The 18,066-nt window shown below is 62.4% G+C and overlaps 2 protein-coding genes across 4 annotated transcripts in view; one reads left to right on the top strand and one right to left on the bottom strand.

Annotated features, from left to right (window-relative positions):
* S100A13 (S100 calcium binding protein A13) overlaps positions 1–557 on the bottom strand; it is a 4,331-nt gene extending 3,774 nt beyond the window's left edge. Inside the window, exon 1 of the mRNA XM_054010786.1 lies at positions 248–557. The gene's annotated coding sequence lies outside the window, so the exon portion shown is untranslated. The remainder of the gene's footprint in view (positions 1–247) is intronic.
* A 10,029-nt stretch (positions 558–10,586) lies between these two features.
* On the top strand, positions 10,587–17,715 carry S100A1 (S100 calcium binding protein A1). Of its 3 annotated transcripts, none has more exons than XM_054011431.1 (3): positions 10,587–10,698; positions 16,771–16,921; positions 17,449–17,715. In XM_054011431.1, exons 2-3 carry the CDS (start codon positions 16,781–16,783, stop codon positions 17,590–17,592), a joined length of 285 nt encoding a protein of 94 aa, XP_053867406.1. In that variant the 5' UTR covers positions 10,587–10,698; positions 16,771–16,780; the 3' UTR covers positions 17,593–17,715. The 3 variants fall into 3 exon arrangements, with proteins under 3 accessions (XP_053867406.1, XP_053867405.1, XP_053867407.1); XM_054011430.1 differs by lacking the exon at positions 10,587–10,698 and adding an exon at positions 14,486–14,644; XM_054011432.1 differs by lacking the exon at positions 10,587–10,698 and adding an exon at positions 15,823–15,924.
* The last annotated feature ends 351 nt before the right edge of the window (positions 17,716–18,066 follow it).

Raw genomic sequence — 18,066 nt, 5'->3', positions numbered from 1 at the left:
GCCAAGGCCCGGGAGGGGAGGGAGTTAGGGTGATTTGGGGGGCTCAGCTCCTGAACTCCCCCCGTCACTCCCCAGACTTTCCTCTCCTCTTGGAACCAGACACAGTTCAATAGCACATAGGCCCCAGGCCCTGAAGCAGCCGCACAAACACACCCAGTTCCAGGAACCACTCCCTGGGCAACACCCTGCCCGGGCTGGGGAGACGGAAGGGGGCGAATCCAGATCAGGGAGGGGAATCACCACTTACCCAGGTCTGCTGCTTGGGAGGAACTGCAGACAGGTCCCCTAGCGATGGTTTTATACCCGGCCAGCGGGGAGGGGGAGCGGGCAGCCAGCCCTGGGGGGCAGAGCTCACCGCTCCAGTAGTTCAGCAGAGCGGTGTAGTGTTTCCCATTCCAGTCGGACAAACGCCGCCCACGTCCCAACCCGCCCCCCCTTCTGCAGTCAACATCCGAAGTTTAGAGCAAGTCACTGCCCACCCCAGCGAGCGATCGGTAATATCGTCCCAGCCAGGCGGGATCTAGGGATCTAAATGCCCACCCCATGCCCCGAGACAGAGAGAAGGACAGACAGACCGATGCGTCTGGTGGAGCAGGGCTTAGGCCAGCAGAGGCGAGGGAAATGGGAGGATGGGAGCGAGTTAACTCCAGGGACTCCTGGCAAACCCAGTGGAAGAACTAGCACCAGGAAACTGTGCTTCACTTTGTGATGCAGCGGGATGTGCGAGGAGAAAAGGCAACCAGTGTTTCCCTGTGACAAACCCCCTCCCCGGGCAGTTGACTACCCCTAGCACGAGCCCAGATGGACGGAGTTCAGGCAGCCCATCTTGCTTTTGCTTCTTGTTTTTTTGCTAATGACAGGCCTGACCTAAATCACTGGATTCAAATTTCCCTCGGTTCTTATCCTGGCTCCCTGCCACCTAGTCCCCAAAACCTCCGGGTTGTTCAAAAGATCCCAGCTCTGAGTCTGCATCTGCCTCTCTCGCATTTCACCTGCCTCCCGGGGCCGGAAGGTGACTAGTCGGTTTCACCTGGGCCTCACTCACTCCGTTAGACTCTCTGGTTCTTGCCAGGTGCCACCAGGTCTCATGGGCTGCAAACCCAGCAGGGAGCACAAAGTCAGACCCCCAAACCTGAGAGAGTTTGGACTGAACTGTTTTCGGACTCTGACATCGCCGCTGTTAATATTAGGCTTTGAAAAATGCATTAGCCTGAGTTAATTTGGGGGTTCAAATTACCCAAGCGTTTCCCGTTGTTGGTCAGTTATTTATGAGGAGCGTTGGCTTGAACGCATTCCCTTCCAGCTCAGGAAGAACGCGCTCTCCCTAACGTGGGCCTTTGCCCCGTTCCACACCCTGTTCCCGGCGGCAAAGGGAGCCCTGGTGGGAAACGGCCAAAGGGCTGGTCTGATTGAACAATAGTGTTCCTCTCGTTGGCCTCCAAGTGCTTGGAGGGGAAAATCACTAAACCCTGAAATTCAAAACTGGCAGCCTGGCTGGTGCCCGACACCCGGCAAGAAGATGAGCCACAGTGAGCCACGCCAGGGAGAACGGTAGAGAAGAGCCTGGCTGGGCACTTGACTGGGAGGGCGTTGCCCAGTGTTTAATATGTGCTAAGGCTGAGTCCTGGTACCTCCGGGCCTGGCAGTTCAGAGCCCGGCACCTCTGGGCCTGGCAGTTCAGAGCCCGGCACCTCCGGGCCTGGCAGTTCAGAGCCCGGCACCTCTGGGCCTGGCAGTTCAGAGCCCCGGCACCTCCGGGCCTGGCAGTTCAGAGCCCGGCATCTCTGGGCCTGGCAGTTCCTAGCCCCGGCACCTCTGGGCCTGGCAGTTCAGAGCCCGGCACCTCTGGGCCTGGCAGTTCAGAGCCCCGGCACCTCCGGGCCTGGCAGTTCAGAGCCCGGCACCTCTGGGCCTGGCAGTTCAGAGCCCGGCACCTCTGGGCCTGGCAGTTCAGAGCCAGGCACCTCCGGGCCTGGCAGTTCGTAGCCCTGGCACTGCTGGGCCTGGCAGTTCAGAGCCCGGCACCTCCGGGCTTGGCAGTTCAGAGCCCGGCACCTCCGGGCCTGGCAGTTCAGAGCCCCGGCATCTCTGGGCCTGGCGGTTCAGAGCCCGGCACCGCTGGGCCTGGCGGTTCAGAGCCCCGGCATCTCTGGGTCTGGCAGTTCAGTGCCTGGCACCGCTGGGCCTGGCAGTTCAGAGCCCGGCACCTCCGGGCCTGGCAGTTCAGAGCCCGGCACCTCTGGGCCTGGCAGCTCAGAGCCCGGCACCTCTGGGCCCGGCAGTTCAGAGCCCGGCACCGCTGGGCCCGGCAGTTCAGAGCCCGGCACCTCCAGGCCTGGCAGCTCAGAGCCCGGCACCGCTGGGCTGGCTGCATCAGTGATGAATGTAAAATATTGCTTGAGGCCCAGCCCCTCTTTCATTACAAATTAAGCCCTGGCGTTGCCGCCTCAGAGAGTGACAGATCCCAGGCTTAGGCCCTCACTGGGCGCTATTTCTGGAGGACAGGGACTGCTCCTCCCTGCATGAGCCCAGGCCTGGCTCCACACGACCCTCCTCTTTGTGAGCTCCGGGGCTCGAAGTCCAGTGCCGCAGAGCGAAAGCCGGACACAGCACGTGCGGCTCGGGCTCCGTGTGGGTGCAGGTCGGAAAAATCCAGGGGAAACTTTCTCGCGTCAGCCCAAAACGGACAACTGTCGATGGACACGTCCCATCTGACCTAAGATGAAACGTCGCCTTTGCATTTTCAACATTTGTCTTAAATAAAACGGAGGGACATTCTGGAACAAAATCTCCGGAATGAAACATCCGAAGGAAAAGTCAAACCGTTTCCATGGTTCCAGTTATTATTTCTTTTCATCCAAAAGAATTTGCCAAAATTGACCCAAATTCACCCATTGTGTCGGTCGCCCCGAATCTGCATTTTTCAGTGATTTTGCACAAAATTTTTGCCCAGCTACAACCATAGGCACGAGCCGCTACAATGTGAGCTAAAGGACTGAGCGCCTCGGGTGGGTTCATCTGTGAGGAAGGCCTGAGACGCGTCTCTGGGGGTCATCTGTGCCCCGCGTGGGTGAACCTCACATTCAGTGGAGGTGGGCAGTGCCTCGGAGCTCTCCACCCTGGGGAGAGGGTTACCGGCGGCTAGACCTCGACCCGAGGGAGCTGCTGTCTGTGGCGCCAGACGGGAATGCGGGGCCGGTTCTCCGGCTAGTCCATCCTGTTTGAACTTCTCCAGACTGCCCTGACCAGAGGCCTCGCCCCACCCGGCAGCCAACTCCCTTAGTTAGAGGGGGTGGAGTCCCTGGCCACTAGTAAATATTCACTGCTTCCTGGGGCCTCCGAATCCCCCAGGGCCCCGCCAGAGGGGAAAGGCCAGGAGGCTGCACCTGAAAACAGGTTGGCAAAACCAGGCGCTAGGCTGTTTGCTGATCGTGTGGAGATGCCACCCCCACAGCCCCTGCTCTGGGAAGGCCGTGGGGGCAGCGGGTGCTCTGACTCCTGCCAGGTGGCCTGGGTCACTTCGTCTGGGATTTGCTGGAGCAATGAGGAGTTTGTAGCCAGAGATCCCAAGGCCGGGCGGCCTTTCCGGAGCTCCCACCAGCTCCAGCCATGGAGGGAAGGGTGAAAAGTGCCCGTCCTGGTGGTGACAGCGCGTCTCAGCTGGGAGGGGCCAGGAGTGCCAGGCAAGGGGTGACCACAGGCCAGCAAAAGACATGGGGCAGCAGGCGTGAGAAGGACCCGGGGGTGGGGGGGAAGAGGGGGATTCAGCCCTGCAGAGATCCTGGGCTACCGCCCCCACCCCGTGGAACACGTCCCATTTGAAGGCAGTGCCCCAGGCTGGGTTGTGATGCCAGTTACCCCAGGGTAAAGCGGGAATCCTCCTGATTAAGTAATTTGGAGCAGAATCCAGACCTTGGGAGGAGGCGGCATGGGAGGGGGCACAGCTCACGGCGGGTGGGCGGCGAAGGGAGGCGGCTGGGGAGCTGCCGCTCAGCCTGAGATCGGCAGGGGCGGCACAGCCCACGGGGGCGACTGGGGTATGTTAGTGGGGGGGCTATTTGCTGGGCCCCAGCAGAGAACCACAACCTGGTCCAACAGGGGGAGGGGCGCGGCCCCAAATCAACCCAGACTCCAACCACAGGAAATTTTCCAGCATTTGTCATCAAGAAATGGAGCAACCAGTCCCTCCTTGCCCTGCTACACACACCCAAGAGCTCACACCTTCCCACCCACCCATGCCTGGCGCTGGGGAAAGGTTCCCTGGCACCTTGCAACTCAGCCCACGGCAGCCTGCAGGGGGCGCCACGCTGGTGGCAAGAGACGGGGGCCGGTTCCCCCACTGCCCTGGGTGGGATCCGCCGCTGGGGTCGATCCGCGTCCCTGCAGTGAAGCCAAGAGCGACTGATGGGAGCTGGCGCCGCATGGATGCGAAATGCCCCCGGATCCGAACGCTCCTCTCGCTCGCTCCTGCGCGGCACGGGGGGAAGGGCCAGCACTGCATGAAGGGCCACGGAGAATCGGGCCCCGTGATCCACCCAGTCAGGCTTCGGAGCTTTCCCCCCGGTCCCCGTGCCCCTGGCCATGGCTATTGTGAAATCCTGCTGGTCGCCAGCAAGGGGCTGCATGGTCATGTCGCTAAGGACCCTATACTTAGGCTCAGGAAGGGGGGGTCCATTTGGAGCTGTGCTGCAGCCCCCCTGTATGGCACTGGGCCTGTCTCTGTTTCTTGGGGTGTCAGGTCCCCACCTCTAAAACAGGGACCATAAACCAGCCTTTGCCTGCTTAGATACTTCAGGGCAGGGCCGGTCTCCTGCTCTCTGTATGGGCAGCAACCAGGACAGGAGGCCTGCCCGCGCTGGGAGCTCCCGGTGCCACCAGCAGCAACTTAAATCCTGAGCCTTGCTCTGATCCAGCGCTCCTCGGTGGGGCTCAGGCCTCGCTTTCTCACCGAGCCGGGACACGCTCAGCTTCTCCATGAGGCTGGGGAAACCCAGCCGCGCACACGCCTAGTTCTGTGTCCCACACAGAAACCTCGCACGCGCACACACACACTGGCTCATCTGGGTGCTGGACCCGCAGTCGAGTTTGGCCAGTTCATCCCCATTCCAAGCAGCCGGTGACATCGGCGCTGGATAGGAGACAAAGGGTGATCAGCCCCGGGAGAGCTGGCGGTTCCTGACTAAACCCCTGGCGGTGAGTCAGCATCCCAGGGGACTGGACGGGGTTTTCAGATGAGTGACACCCTGATTCCAGGGCTCACCCTCCGTGAGTAATGCCATCACACTGCTGGAATGGATGGACAGCACCCCGGGACCTGACCTGGGGGAAGCTGTGAGCTGTCAGGGCGGGAAGTGACACCATCCAGAAAGCGTGCAGCCTAACGCCAGGTTCCTCTTCACCCCGGGGGGTCGGGACTGAACCTCCAGATCCCGGATTTCCCCTCTCCAGGGAATCCCCAGGGCGGGGCCAGGAGAGCTGGGCCATGTGCTGACTCTGAGCTTGGCACAAATTCCTTTTGGCCCCGGGGACAGAGGGCTTGTCTGGGGAGCTCCTGTCTTGGGCCCGGAGGAGGGTGATGGGCCATGGGGAGTAGCTGTGCTTTGAGACACGAGCCGTCCCCTACCCCGCACCAGCCCCTGCATGACGCAGTTAAGGTCTCAACGTTCTTCTTTCCTGTCTCCCCTCATTCAGCAACGGACGCCTGGGCCCGATTCTCAGGGGCGCCATTCAGCCATCGGGGCAGGGAAAGAGCTAGGGGATATAAGCCACCTTCAGCATGCGCTGTGTCCTGTCCTGAAAACGTGCAAACAGCCGTACTGGGTCAGACCAACGGCCCATCTAGCCCAGAGTCCTGTCTCTGATGGGCTGGTGCCAGGTGCTTCGCAGGGAATGAACAGAACAGGGCAATCATCAGGTGATCCATCCCCTGTCGTCCAGTCGCAGCTTCTGGCAGTCAGAGGTTTGGGGACACCCAGAGCAGGGGGTTGTACCCCAACCATCTTGGCTAATAGCCGTTGATAGACCTATGCTCCATGAACTTCTCTCATTCTTTTGGCCTTCACAACATCCCCTGGCAATGAGTTCCACAGGTTGACTGGGCGTCTACACAGCCACAGTTGCACGTGCCCGGCGAGCCAGGGTCAGGGGCTGGCTGTCGCGGGCTGGGCAGCCACCCCTCCCCCCCCCACCCCGCCCGAAAGCCCTTTGCCTGCATGACTTGAAAGCAGGCTGTAGGGGGCGAGCTCCCTAGGACCCCACCCAGGACATCATCCTGTGCTTTTCCGATCCAGTGGGGCTGCGGGCACAGCCTTATCCCCCCAACCCCGTCCAGCCGTCTCCATCTCCCCTCCCACGGAGCATTCCTCTCTGACCCCTGGGTAACGAGGGGAGGAAGCACCCAGGCAGAGGCTGTGAGCCAGGGCCCAGCACAAGGCAGGGCCTGCCTCCTACCAGTGCTCGGGGATTCCCAAGAGCGGGGTCCTGGTGCCAGGTGGAGGGAGCTTGGTGTTACATACTCTGGGGCAGGCAAGCCGGACACTGGATGGGGAGGACACTAGGGGGCAGCAAACTGGACCAGGCTGTCCCACTACCCAGGCTGGTTTCTTATGGGACAGGGGGTCCAGGGGAGGGCTCGGAGCAGGGGCCCCAGGGCTAGGGTGACCAGATGTCCCAATTTTATAGGGACATTCCCAATTTTGGGGTCTTTTTCTTATATAGGCTCCTATTACCCCCACCCCCTGTCCCGATTTTTCACACTTGCTGTCTGGTCACCCTACTGGGGCAGGAGAAGGGTGCTGAGGTTGCAGAGAGGTAGAGATCCCAGGTCTGAAGCAGCAGCACAATACCAGTCCAGCAGCCGGAGGGACGTGTATAGTGCAGGTGGGCGTCCGGTGGGATGAGACAGCGACCTGGTCGTCTCCGCTCGTGCTCCTATGGACAAGCGCCCACAGCATCGGACCTGTCAGCAGCCTGACAAGGCCACAGAGACTGGGCCAGGGGGTCCTGCCAAGGCAGGGCTGAGGCCTGGGGGGAGCTCCCGTTGCCAGTGGCTGCCCTGGGCATGCCCCCAGCACAGCTGTCGGACCCCCAAGAGGAGGGGCAGCGTGGTTAATGGATTGCACACAGGGGTGGGCATCACGGATTCCTGGGTTCCGTGCCCACCTCGCAGTTTGGCCCTGGGGGAAGCCCTTCTGTGCCTCGGTTTCCCTAGCCGGACATGGGGCTGAGTTCTAAGGCTGTCAGGAGGGCTAGCGAGGGGATGTTTGCAGAGGGATTTTGGCAGGAAAGGAGCTAAGTAAATCACATTATTATTCCCTCCCATCTGCCCTGGAGTCACCCCCTGCCCAGTGTTTGGGGGCTGTGGCTGGTGGGGATAAATAAAGCGGCTTTGTATCGTTTTGCTTCCCTCAGCCATGAATCCAGGGTCTGTTCGAGCCCAGCAGGACTCTGGGGAAAGGGCTGGGCTGGGTTTTCTAAATACACAAACAGGCTGTTTATTTTCCAGCAGGTCGAATGTGAACTCAAGTTCCCCAAAGCCATGAAGAATTCAGCCTCTCATGACCCTCTGCAGCCTGGGGGAATGAGCCTGCCCTCCCGGAGCACTCGCGGTTTGGGTCAGCTTCTCCAAACCTCCCGGGTTTAAAACCTGAGCAAGTGAACTCGGCCAAGCCCAGTGCTGTGTGACTGCCAAACAGCTGCTGGGTCCTACCCCAGAGGGGGCTGCACTGCCATGTGCTGCAAAGCACTTTGGGATCCTTTCTGGATGAAAGGAGTCTACTAAGGATGACGGTATTTTCCTTCTCTCCCTGGCCGGTTCCCCAGCTCCTCTGCTGCCCTGCAGGCCCCCGGCATTGGCTGAGTGCTTCTGGGGCAGTTCCGCTTATTTAGGCCAAAAGAAAACAAACTGGAGACAAATAAACCTAGCGCAAAGGCACAGTGTGTTCACCGCACTGCCCTCCCACTCCGAACCCAGGCCAGCCAGCCAGCTCCTCGGCCAGGGGACTTGGGCAAAGCGAGGCTGGTGTGCACGAGAGGATCAGTCCCAGTATTGCCCGAGGACTGTGCATTCGGCACGAGTGTCTTGTACTGGGGCCCCGGCCTCCAGCGCCTGCACCTTGACTCATCATTTCCACCAGTGGGTGTAAAACACTCCCCAGCTGAGCTGCGTTTTACAGCCACTTTGCACGGGCGGGAACGATTGTGCAAGGTGGGGGGGGGGGCAATGGTGAATCGGGCCCTTAGCACCAGGTCGCTGGCTGGATTGACCATCCCTGAAGGGCTGAGGCTGCTAGCCCTGAAATCAACCACGCATGTGTCAATGTCTCCTCTCCAAACCCCAGAGCGGCAAAACCTCCCTGTGGGTCAGGGGATGCAACCACCCCCTAGGATCCTGCAGCATAACAGCGACGGCTGAGCGAGCCAAGCTCACCCATCCCAGGCATTGGCAACAGGAGCGACTGGTTTATCTGGGTCAGTGCGTAGCAAGGCAGAGGCTAAAACCTGTTCCGAGATACCATAACCTGCTTGGCACGTCAGGCTGAGCTCCCCCGCGAGCTCACACTGATAATTGCTTCTCCCAGGGATCTGCCAGTGTGGACATGTCGGGGCTGGAGTTTCTGGAGCAGTTTTGCCAGGCCGATGTGCCAGGGCGCTGCACCCTTGGGAGGCGCTTTAGACAACAGCTCCTGATGGGCGGGATCCCCGTGGGACAGGCCAGGAAGCCAGGAGACCCAGCACAAGGGGGTGTTTGTTCACGGTTAGATTCTGAGCTCAGTTGTCCTGGTGTAGAGCCAGAGACATTCCACTGGAACTGAGTGGGGTGAGTCAGGATTTACGCCCAGATCAGAATCCGGCCTGGAAGGTTGAACATTTTAGGCAGAGATTTTTCAAATGCGCTTAAGGGGGTTTGGGGCTAAAACGCTTGGGAATCAGGAGTCATCCAAGAGCCTTGGGCGGCCCTGCTCCCCACTCAACTCGGTGCTTTCAGGGCCACGCCAGAGAGGGAGGATCGGGCACCGTCGTCAGACTTGCGCTAAAACCAGGGCTCAAGGCCCTGCTGTGCCGCTGAATTCCTGCATGACCTTGGTCCACACACTTAACCTCAGCTCCCCCCTCTATAGAACGGGGACATTAGCACTCCCTGCCTCAGAGGAGTTGCGAGGGTACATGTCTTAAATACTGTGAGGTACTCTGATGCCACAGTGAGGGGCGCCGGCCAACTACCTAAGAAAGTATTTATCTGAGACTGGTAAAAATTATGCTGTAGTTCTAGGCACTGACCCAAAACCTGATGCAGACAAGGGGGTGGGGCGGGGCAGGGCATGGGGGGATTTTGGTGGGCGTCAGATCTGGCCCCTTGTGTCTCTGCAGTTAAGCCCATTTCTGTGTGTGTGTTGTGATAGGGTCCCCCTTGCCTGGCATTGACCCGTCTGCACACAGGGAATTTCACTCCTCCGGTGCCAGGGCATAGGTCCTCTCCCATTCTTCCCCAGCTCCATCCAGCCGCTAAAGGCCGGGACCGCTGTGAACTTGCTGTGTCAGAGACAGGTGTGGGGATGAGCCCAGGACTTGGAAGCAAGAACCTCCTAAATTCTAATCCTCACAGGAAATCCTCCATGGCCGAGGGCAAGTCATTTGACCAGCAAGTGCCTCGGTTTCCCCATCTGTAAAATAATAATAACAGGATAGAACTTTAATTAGTTGGCATCTGGAAGATCAAACCACCATGTTAAAATAATCCTCTACCCCATCAGGTCAAAGGGTTTAGACAAACATTGTTCAGTATTATCACCTTTCACGGGGGGGGGACAGGCACAGAGAATGGACGTGACGCGCCCTACGTCACACAAGCAGTCTGTGGCAGAGCTGGCATAAGAACCCAGAGCTCCCAGCAGTCCTTCCCAGGATCAGGAAGGGAACCCAGGAGTCCTGGCTCCCGGTCCTGCGCTTTAACGGCTAGACTTGTCCCTGTCTCTGCTTTACTGCTCTAAGCCGAGCCTGCCAGCCGTTCCAGCTTGGAGCGGGTAACAGCCTTTGTAGGGTAACGCCTGAGTGTCCACCCCCAGCACCCGGCCGGCCGCCAGACACCCGGCACCTGGTCTGGGCTCTCCCCTCCCCATCCTGCCCCCCCGGGCCGGACAGTCGTAACTCCGAGGTTCAGAGGTTCCAGTCTCCAGCGCCAGATGGGCCCTGCCAGGGTATTTCCTCCTGCGCTTCCCGGCCTAGCGAAGACGCCAATGCCCCGTATCTGGTTCCCTTACCGGGGCCTGATTCTCAGTCCCGCAAGCCAGGGAGCTGGGCCGTCTGGGCCTGAGAAGAGACCAGGGCTGGGGGCATTGGGGTGCTGGGCGGGGGTTGCCCAAGAGAGAGGCCCCTGGAACTCCAGCCCCGCACCATGCATTGCAGACGGGTGCCAGGCAGGGAGCGGGACACAGAGCCAAAGTTTTCTGTCAAGAAACGGAACGGCTCGAAGGGGTGCCAGCGGGGGGCAGAGCCTGCCAGCCAGGCAGAGAAAGCAGCTGTTGGTGCCGGCTGAGCCAGCCCCCTGCCTCCCCCAGCTCTGTCCAGCTGCCAGTTCCCCTTCTTAGGACATGGGCTGGGACGCGAGGGCGGTGGGAAGGAGACCGGGGCCCCGCGGCATTCAGGCTTAGCACACGCAGCAGCAGGGGCACTCCGGCAGCAGCCTGTGCCCACCCACTAGTAAGTGGCTAACTACGGCTCCCAAGCAAACGGGCGGGGGGGGGGGCACTCAGGCTTGTGGGGTTTGGGGAAGGAAGGGCGGGGGCATAATCCTGCTCTCGCTCGCCATGGGGTGACTGGACTTGGGGGCGGGGGAGCACAGGGGTGGGCTCAGGCTGGCCAGGTGCTCGCTGGTGGGACTGGAGGGGGGATGGCTTCTGTGGACTGGGGGTGCCATGAGCCAGGGACCCACGGAGCTGGCGTGGGGCAGGGCCCATGGAGCGGTCGGGCCTGCTCCTGCTCCCATGTGAGGCGAAGCCCTCGCTGGCGCCGAGGGGAGCAGGACTGCGGCCCCATTTGGGGGGGGATGGGAGCGGGTGTGGGGGGACAGGTATGAGTCGGGGGGCAGTGCTGGCAGGAGGGCGCGCTCGCAAATGGGGGTGAGAGGAGGGTCGAGGAGGCTGTGCTTGCAGCACGGGGAGGAAGAGGGGTCCCCCTGCTTTTGCTCCCCTCGAGCCCCAGAGCTTTGGGTTGGGAGAGTGAACGGCCCCTGGGGTACGACCCCCGGCACGTGCCCACCCTGGCCCCTGGGGTAGGACTCCCCCCCGCCACTGCTGCTCCCCACCCTCCCTGGCCCTGCCCTGGGGTATGACCGGCCCCAGCCCCTTGTGTACCCTCTGGCTGCCATAGCCAGCAACCCCTCCCTCCTGCACTGAGGGGGCCTCGTCTCTGGGGCGGGGCATTCCCAGGGGCAGTTCCCATCCCCCTCTGCTCCCTCTCCTTTGCCCGGGGCCAGTCTCCAAAGGGTCTAAGACTGAGCTAGGGTTTTGCTGAGTTCATTCAAGCCACAGACTTGGGAGATATCCCCCATGCCCCCTGCCCCCCCCCAGCTCAGACGGCTGCAGCCCCCTCCCTCCCACCCAGAGGGTGCAGTCATCCCCCCCCAGCAGCCGCCCCGCCCCTGCCCACACGGGGAGCTGCACCGGCCAAGTGGGCGAGCTCTGTGTCGGGCAGCAAACAGCTCCCCTGCCCCCCATCCCCCCAACCCTGGGGGGGCCAGGCCAGGCTGGTCTGGCCCCACAGCAGGGCCCAGCTGGGCTGCCCTGGCCAGGGGACTTCCCAGCCCAGATGTGTGGGGAATGAGAGGCTCTGTCCTGCCTGGCGCTGAGGGGGGATCTGCTCTGTACTTCCCCCCTATGATACAGGACCCCCAGATGGGGGTCAGCGCCCCAGCCTGAGTCCCTGTGCCGGACCCCAGCCGGAGGCCCAGGGAGCGGGATCAATCCTGCAATGCAGCTCCCAGCCCGGGAATGTGTCCTTAGACCCCTTTGGGGAAGGTGTGTGGCCCAGCGAAATGCCAGCCGGCCACCCCGACCCCGTCCGGCCATGCCACGCCCCAAACCAGGCAGGGAGAGGGAGGGTGGGGGGCTCCCGGGGCTGTCAGTCCAGATTGGGTCTGGGGGAGGGGGAACAGCAGTCTCCTACTCCCAGAAACCTGCGTCAGGTTTCACGGTGCTGCCCATCCCCGTAGTGTCGGAGCTGGGGTAGGACAGCTACGGGTGGGAGGCCGCTGGGGACGATGACAGACGTGGCGGGGGCAGGTTATCGCTTTTTTAAATGGTGCAACTAAATATTGTCCCCGTTTGGGCTGCGCCATCTCGTGCTTTGCTCATCTGCTTCAACTGGAAGCTTTGTGAGGCAGGGGCCATGGCCTCGCTCTGCCCCTAGCCCAGCCGGGCCTCGGGTTTGGGCACTGTTGTCCTCCCCTGCTCAGCTGTGTGTCATAGCCTCTCTAGTACTAATGGAGATTCTCCCTTTGTACAAGTGGCAGCGGCCTAGCTTTATGGGGCAGGAGGGCGCGAGCTGGCTGTGGAGGTGACGTTCTCAGGCCCTGCTGGGGTGCCGGGAGTTTTTGACGTTGTCTTATACTGCTAGAGAGCCCGTCAGCTGCGGGGTCCCGGAGTGTCGTACACGGAGGGCGCTGGGTGCCGGGGGGCCACGGGGCCGAGCGGGGTATAAATAGCTCTGGTCGCTAGCGGAGTAGATTAGACAGAAGCGTTTCACCCGGCTGTGAAATGCAGCCACCTCTGCAGTGGCATGCAGGGGAGGTGCTGGCCGGGAAGAACAATGCCGTGTGGGACTGAGCCCGCAGGTGGGGACCCAGGATATGATTAGTTCGCCAATTAGTGTCTGCATTGGAATTCAGGCCAGCCAGCCAGTTTCCGCCCGGGTCTTGTGCAACAGAGCCATGGGCTCAGGGACTCGGATTAATGTCTCCTGCCGCGTGGCGCCCCCTAGCGGCACGCCGGGCCACACTGACGGCAAGGGGACAGCGCCCCCTACCGACCCCCACTCTCTGCCGCGCAGCACCCCCTAGCGCCACGCCGGGCCAGCACTGACGGTGAGGGGAGAGCGCCCCCTACCGACCCCCACTCCCTGTCCCGCAGCGCCCCCTAGCGCCACGCCGGGTCAGCACTGACGGCGAGGGGGGAGCGCCCCCTATCGACCCCCACTCCCTGTCCCGCAGCGCCCCCTAGCGCCACGCCGGGCCAGCACTGACGGTGAGAGGAGAGCGCCCCCTACCGACCCCCACTCCCTGCCGCGCAGCGCCCCCTAGCGCCACGCCGGGCCAGCACTGACGGTGAGAGGAGAGCGCCCCCTACCGACCCCCACTCCCTGCCGCGCAGCGCCCCCTAGCGCCACGCCGGGCCAGCACTGACGGTGAGGGGAGAGCACCCCCTACCAACCCCCACTCCCTGCCGCGTGGCGCCCCCTAGCGGCACGCCGGGCCACACTGACGGCGAGGGGAGAGCGCCCCCTACCGATCCCCACTCTCTGCCGCACAGTGCCCCCTAGCGCCACGCCGGGCCAGCACTGAGGGCAAGGGGAGAGCGCCCCCTACCGACCCCCACTCCCTGCCGCACAGCGCCCCCTAGCACCACGCTGGGCCAACACTGACGGCGAGGGGAGAGCGCCCCCTATGGACCCACACTCCCTGCCGCGCAGCGCCCCCTAGCACCACGCCGGGCCAGCACTGACGGTGAGGGGACAGTGCCTCCTACCGACCCTCACTCCCTGCCGCACAGCGCCCCCTAGAGCCACGCCGGGCCAGCACCCCCTACAGACCCCCACCCCACTCCCTGCCGCGCAGCGCCCCCTAGCGCCATGCCGGGCCAGCACTGACAGCAAGGGGAGAGCGCCCCCTACCGACCCCCACTCCCTGCCACGCAGCGCCCCCTAGCGCCACGCCGGGCCAGCACTGACGGCGAGGGGAGAGCAGGTCTCCCTCCTGGGCTCTGTATTTGCAGCAGAGGGAGAGAGGGGGGATCACCTGCTTTTGCGGCTCTCGATCCCCAGAGCTTTGGGCTGGGAGGGTGGAACTGGCTCCCCCAGGGACGCTGGCCCCTGGGGTATGAGCCCCTGCTCCCAGCCCACCCTGGCCCTGGGGTATGAGCAACCCTGTCTCTCAGCATGACATCAGGTATGGGGGCAGTCCCCGGGGTATCAGAGCTTGGGGCTCCCCCTGTGGGTGGGTCTGGGGGCAGCCAAGGGGCACTTCCCCCTGGCAACACCCTTGTGCCCCCCCCTGGATCCATGTCTGTAACAGGAGCTGCGCCGAGCCGGCTCTATCAGCCAAGCTCCGGGCCAGGAATCTGGTTTCCTGGCTCCGCTGTTACCGCAGCAACCTTTCAAGCAGGGATTTTTTAATTTGACAAGGGGCCTTTATATAGACATGCAGCGCGAGGCCGAGGGGGGCTCGGGTCCGTTACCCGATAGGGCCCCCCCGCCACGCCACGCCGGCTCCCATTGTCCAGCCGGAGCCGCCAGGAGACATCCGATAGCCGGGGCCTTATCAGCACCGGGGGCAGAGTGAAAGCAGCAGGATGGGTTACAGGCGTCTGCGCCACCACGGCTGGCACCGGTTCAGGAGCAAATATACCAGAGTGTTCCACAGCACTGAGTCAAGGTACTGCAGTAACACTCAGACAAGGTACTGGAGTAACAGTGCTGGTCCGTCTGGCACAGTGACCCCACAAATACTGTAGTAATGCCAAGCCAAGGTACTGGAGTGACACTCGGACAAAGTACTGGAGTAACAATGCTGGGCCGTCTGGCGCTGTGACTCTACACCGTAGTAATGCCAAGCCAAGGTACTAGAGTAACATTCGGACAAAGTACTGGAGTAACAGTGCTGGGCCATCTGGCGCGATGACCCCACAAATACTGTAGTAATGCTAAGCCAAGGTACTGGAGTAACACTGTTGTGCTGGCTGTGGTAATGACCCCAAATACAGTCACATCCGCAGCCTGCTGCAGTCCTGGGTCCCCAGTACTGGAGTACCGTTGTGCGGGCCCCAGCGATGGGGAGTTCGAGCTAGACAAACGCAGGCAGGAAATCAGGTGCCGGTCGTTAACATTGAGGGTCATTAGCCAGTGGGACAATTTACCAAGGTCTGGGGGGATTTTCCATCAGGGGCCATCTTCCTAAGGGCTCTGCTCTGGTTCCAGCAGGAATGAAGGCAGGGAAATCCTCTGACCTGGGCTAGCCAGGAGGGCGGACGAGATCGTGGGGTCCCTTTGGGCCTGGGAATCTGAGCGACTGCTGCTTCAGTCCCAGGGCGATGGTGGAGGAGAAGGGGCCTGTGGTTGAGGCCCCACTCTGAGGAATGGGGTCAGTGGGATCGACGCAGCTGCCTGTGCCCCTCACAACTGTTAAACGGCCCCAGAGAGCTGAGGGGCTGCTCCCGGATTAGCCCCATGGATCCCCCCTGCCCCTCAATTGGCCCTGCCTGGCGGGGGGGGTCCTTCAGCGTCAAATGTTGAATGATTTGTGCCCCCGTGGATTCTCTTCCGAGGCACACGTGTATTGTCTTCTGGGCCCTACTGAAAATTCGAACCCCGCCTAGGCGCCTCTTGGTGGGGCTGAGACGAGGCAGAGAGCGTGTGCACATGCAGGGAGAGGCGTGAGGCACCCGTAGCTCCGTGTGCATGGGCGGGCGTGCGCGTTACAGTCTGTGCAGCCCCTCACACGGACGGAGCTCCCCTGCTACAAACAGGCCCCTCCGCTGTCCCTGTCCCTTTAAATCAGGTGAGCACTGGACCAGCATCGCCAGCCAGGCTGTCCAGTCTCTGGTATCAGATCCTCCTGCAGGGAGGGGGGCTTGGCTCTTATTTAAAGTGACTGACCAGCAACTCAGGCTCACTCTGCCAGAGCGCTGAGCCAGCCGGCTGTGCAGGGGAGCCCAGGTGAGCCCAGGGGCTGGGCGGCTGTTCAGGTGGGGCCCAGGTGAGCCCGAGGCCTGGTGGCTCTACAGGAGTGAAGGGCTACAGGCAGTGATTCCCTCCAGAGGTGTCACCCTTGCTCTGATCTGGCCCCCTTTGCTCCGGTTGGATCAGGGCTTTTCTAGTGGGGCCAGCAGCTGTCTCCCAGCTCTGGACACAGCCAGGCAGGTGGAGACCAATAGCCCTGGGTCAGAGCTTGCTTTGTGCGGGAGGTGGGGACGGGGCAGCCAGAAGCTAGGGGGGGCTCCGAACTTGTTTGTGCCACAGGCGCCCTCTGACCCCTCAGCCCTGCAAGGGCCCTGGCTGGGGCAGAGGGGAGCAGTGGGCAGGGACAGGAAGGCCCCCCCGGGCAGGTGCCCCTGCTGCCCCAAAAGTTTCCCTGGGGGACTGGCTGGCTGCAGGGCCTGATCCTGCCTTCTCCCCTGTGGACCTTGTTCATCCTTCCCCGGCACCTTGCGTAGGCCTTTCCGCCACAGCAAACCCTGTGGCATGAGAACGGGGCTGACCCCCACGCGGCGTGGGGCAGGGGGGTCTCCTGGCCCAGTCCCGGCTCGTGGCTCTTTGGTGGCCTGGATGCCAGCCAGGTTCCCAGCAGGCAGGCGCGCCCATCCCCAGAACCGCCACCACTCCTCGGCCCCACGTTGGCAGCCTCTGTGAAGAGACCAGGGGCTGGCTGGGCCCCGCAGGCCGCTCTCCCCACCCGTGGGTCCCTCCAGGCACGCTGGCAGGGTGGGGTTATGCCCTTCCCCAGCCCCCCATCCGCGCCACCCGGGGTCCGGGCTCCTCAGTCCTTCGAGGTGTTTCTTGCAGAGCCGGCGCGATGGCCTCTGAGCTGGAGCGCGCCATGGAGGGGCTGATCACCGTCTTCCACAACTACTCGGGCAAGGAGGGCGACAAGCGCAAGCTGAGCAAGAAGGAGCTGAAGGAGCTGCTGCAGACGGAGCTGGGCTGCTTCCTGGAGGTAGGGACCAGCCCTGGGGGCGGGAACAGGCAGGCCTAGGGGACCGCCCCAGGCACTGGGCGCCCCCGCCATTCCAGCACAGGGACCCCTGGGCCGGCGCTCCCCCGCGGGCCTGGCCTCCCCTCTCGTGAGTGGTCACCAGTGGCAGAGCCATGCCAGGGCCCGGGACAGGACGGTTGTTCCCTCAGGCTTGGGCCGGAGAAGGTTCCCACATGCCCGGTGCTGGCCTCCCAGCCCCTCCCAGGCTGATGGGTCTCTCTGGTATGAAGTCTCCCAACATTCCTCTCTAAAGTCCCGGGCTCCTAATTGCTTCTCCTCCCCCACCCTTCTCCTCCCCCAAACTAGGGCCTCTCCCATCCAGGGCCAGGCAGATAGCCCATGCCTCCAGCTTCCCACTCACTCTCTCTGGGGCCCTCTCACTGGGGACCCCCCCAGCCGCCTGGTCCCGTTTTCTCTCCCAGGGGGTAGCCCCCCTCCCTGGGCCGCATGCGCTAACGCTGCCTTCCCCGGGGGTGTCTCTGCTGCAGACCCAGAAGGACGCGGGCACCGTGGATGGCATCATGCAGGACCTGGATGAGAACGGTGACGGGGAGGTGGATTTCAAGGAGTACGTGGTGCTGGTGGCCGCTCTTACCGTGGCCTGCAACGCCTTCTTCTGGGAAGACACCTGAGCGGGGAGCCTGCACCACCTGGAGCCCCCTAGAGCTGCACATCCCGCCCCCCATTCTGAGCCAGCCGCCGGCATCCTCTCTAACCAGCTAGACAGAGCTACTCATTAAAGGCACCAAACCCGCCCCAGTGTCCCGCCCCTTCCTCTGAGCCTGGGAGTGACGCTGAGCAGCGTGGGGAGGGGGACACTGCTGCAGTGGGGCTAGAGGAGTTTTGGGGTGAGGGGGAGCTCCTGGTCCCCAGATCGACATTATCCCTGGTGTTAGAAAAGGGTGGAGGCCATGCTGTGGGGCTGGGCTCAGGGCTCTCAGCCTCGGGGGTTCCCTGGGGGGCATGAGCCATCCATTTCCAGGACAGTGCCAGGTGAAGGAGAGTCGCTCCTCCGGTCACCCCAGCCACCAGCGAGACACACACCCCTTCGCTCTCCACACCCCTCCCCACCGGGCCTCTCGGACCCTCCTCCTCTGACCCATGAG

This window comes from Malaclemys terrapin, chromosome 21 (assembly GCF_027887155.1).
Source record: "Malaclemys terrapin pileata isolate rMalTer1 chromosome 21, rMalTer1.hap1, whole genome shotgun sequence".
In the NCBI taxonomy this organism is placed as follows: domain Eukaryota; kingdom Metazoa; phylum Chordata; order Testudines; family Emydidae; genus Malaclemys; species Malaclemys terrapin.
The sequence above is the reverse complement of the archived record's forward strand: the minus strand, read 5'-3'. Positions and strand labels throughout refer to the sequence as shown.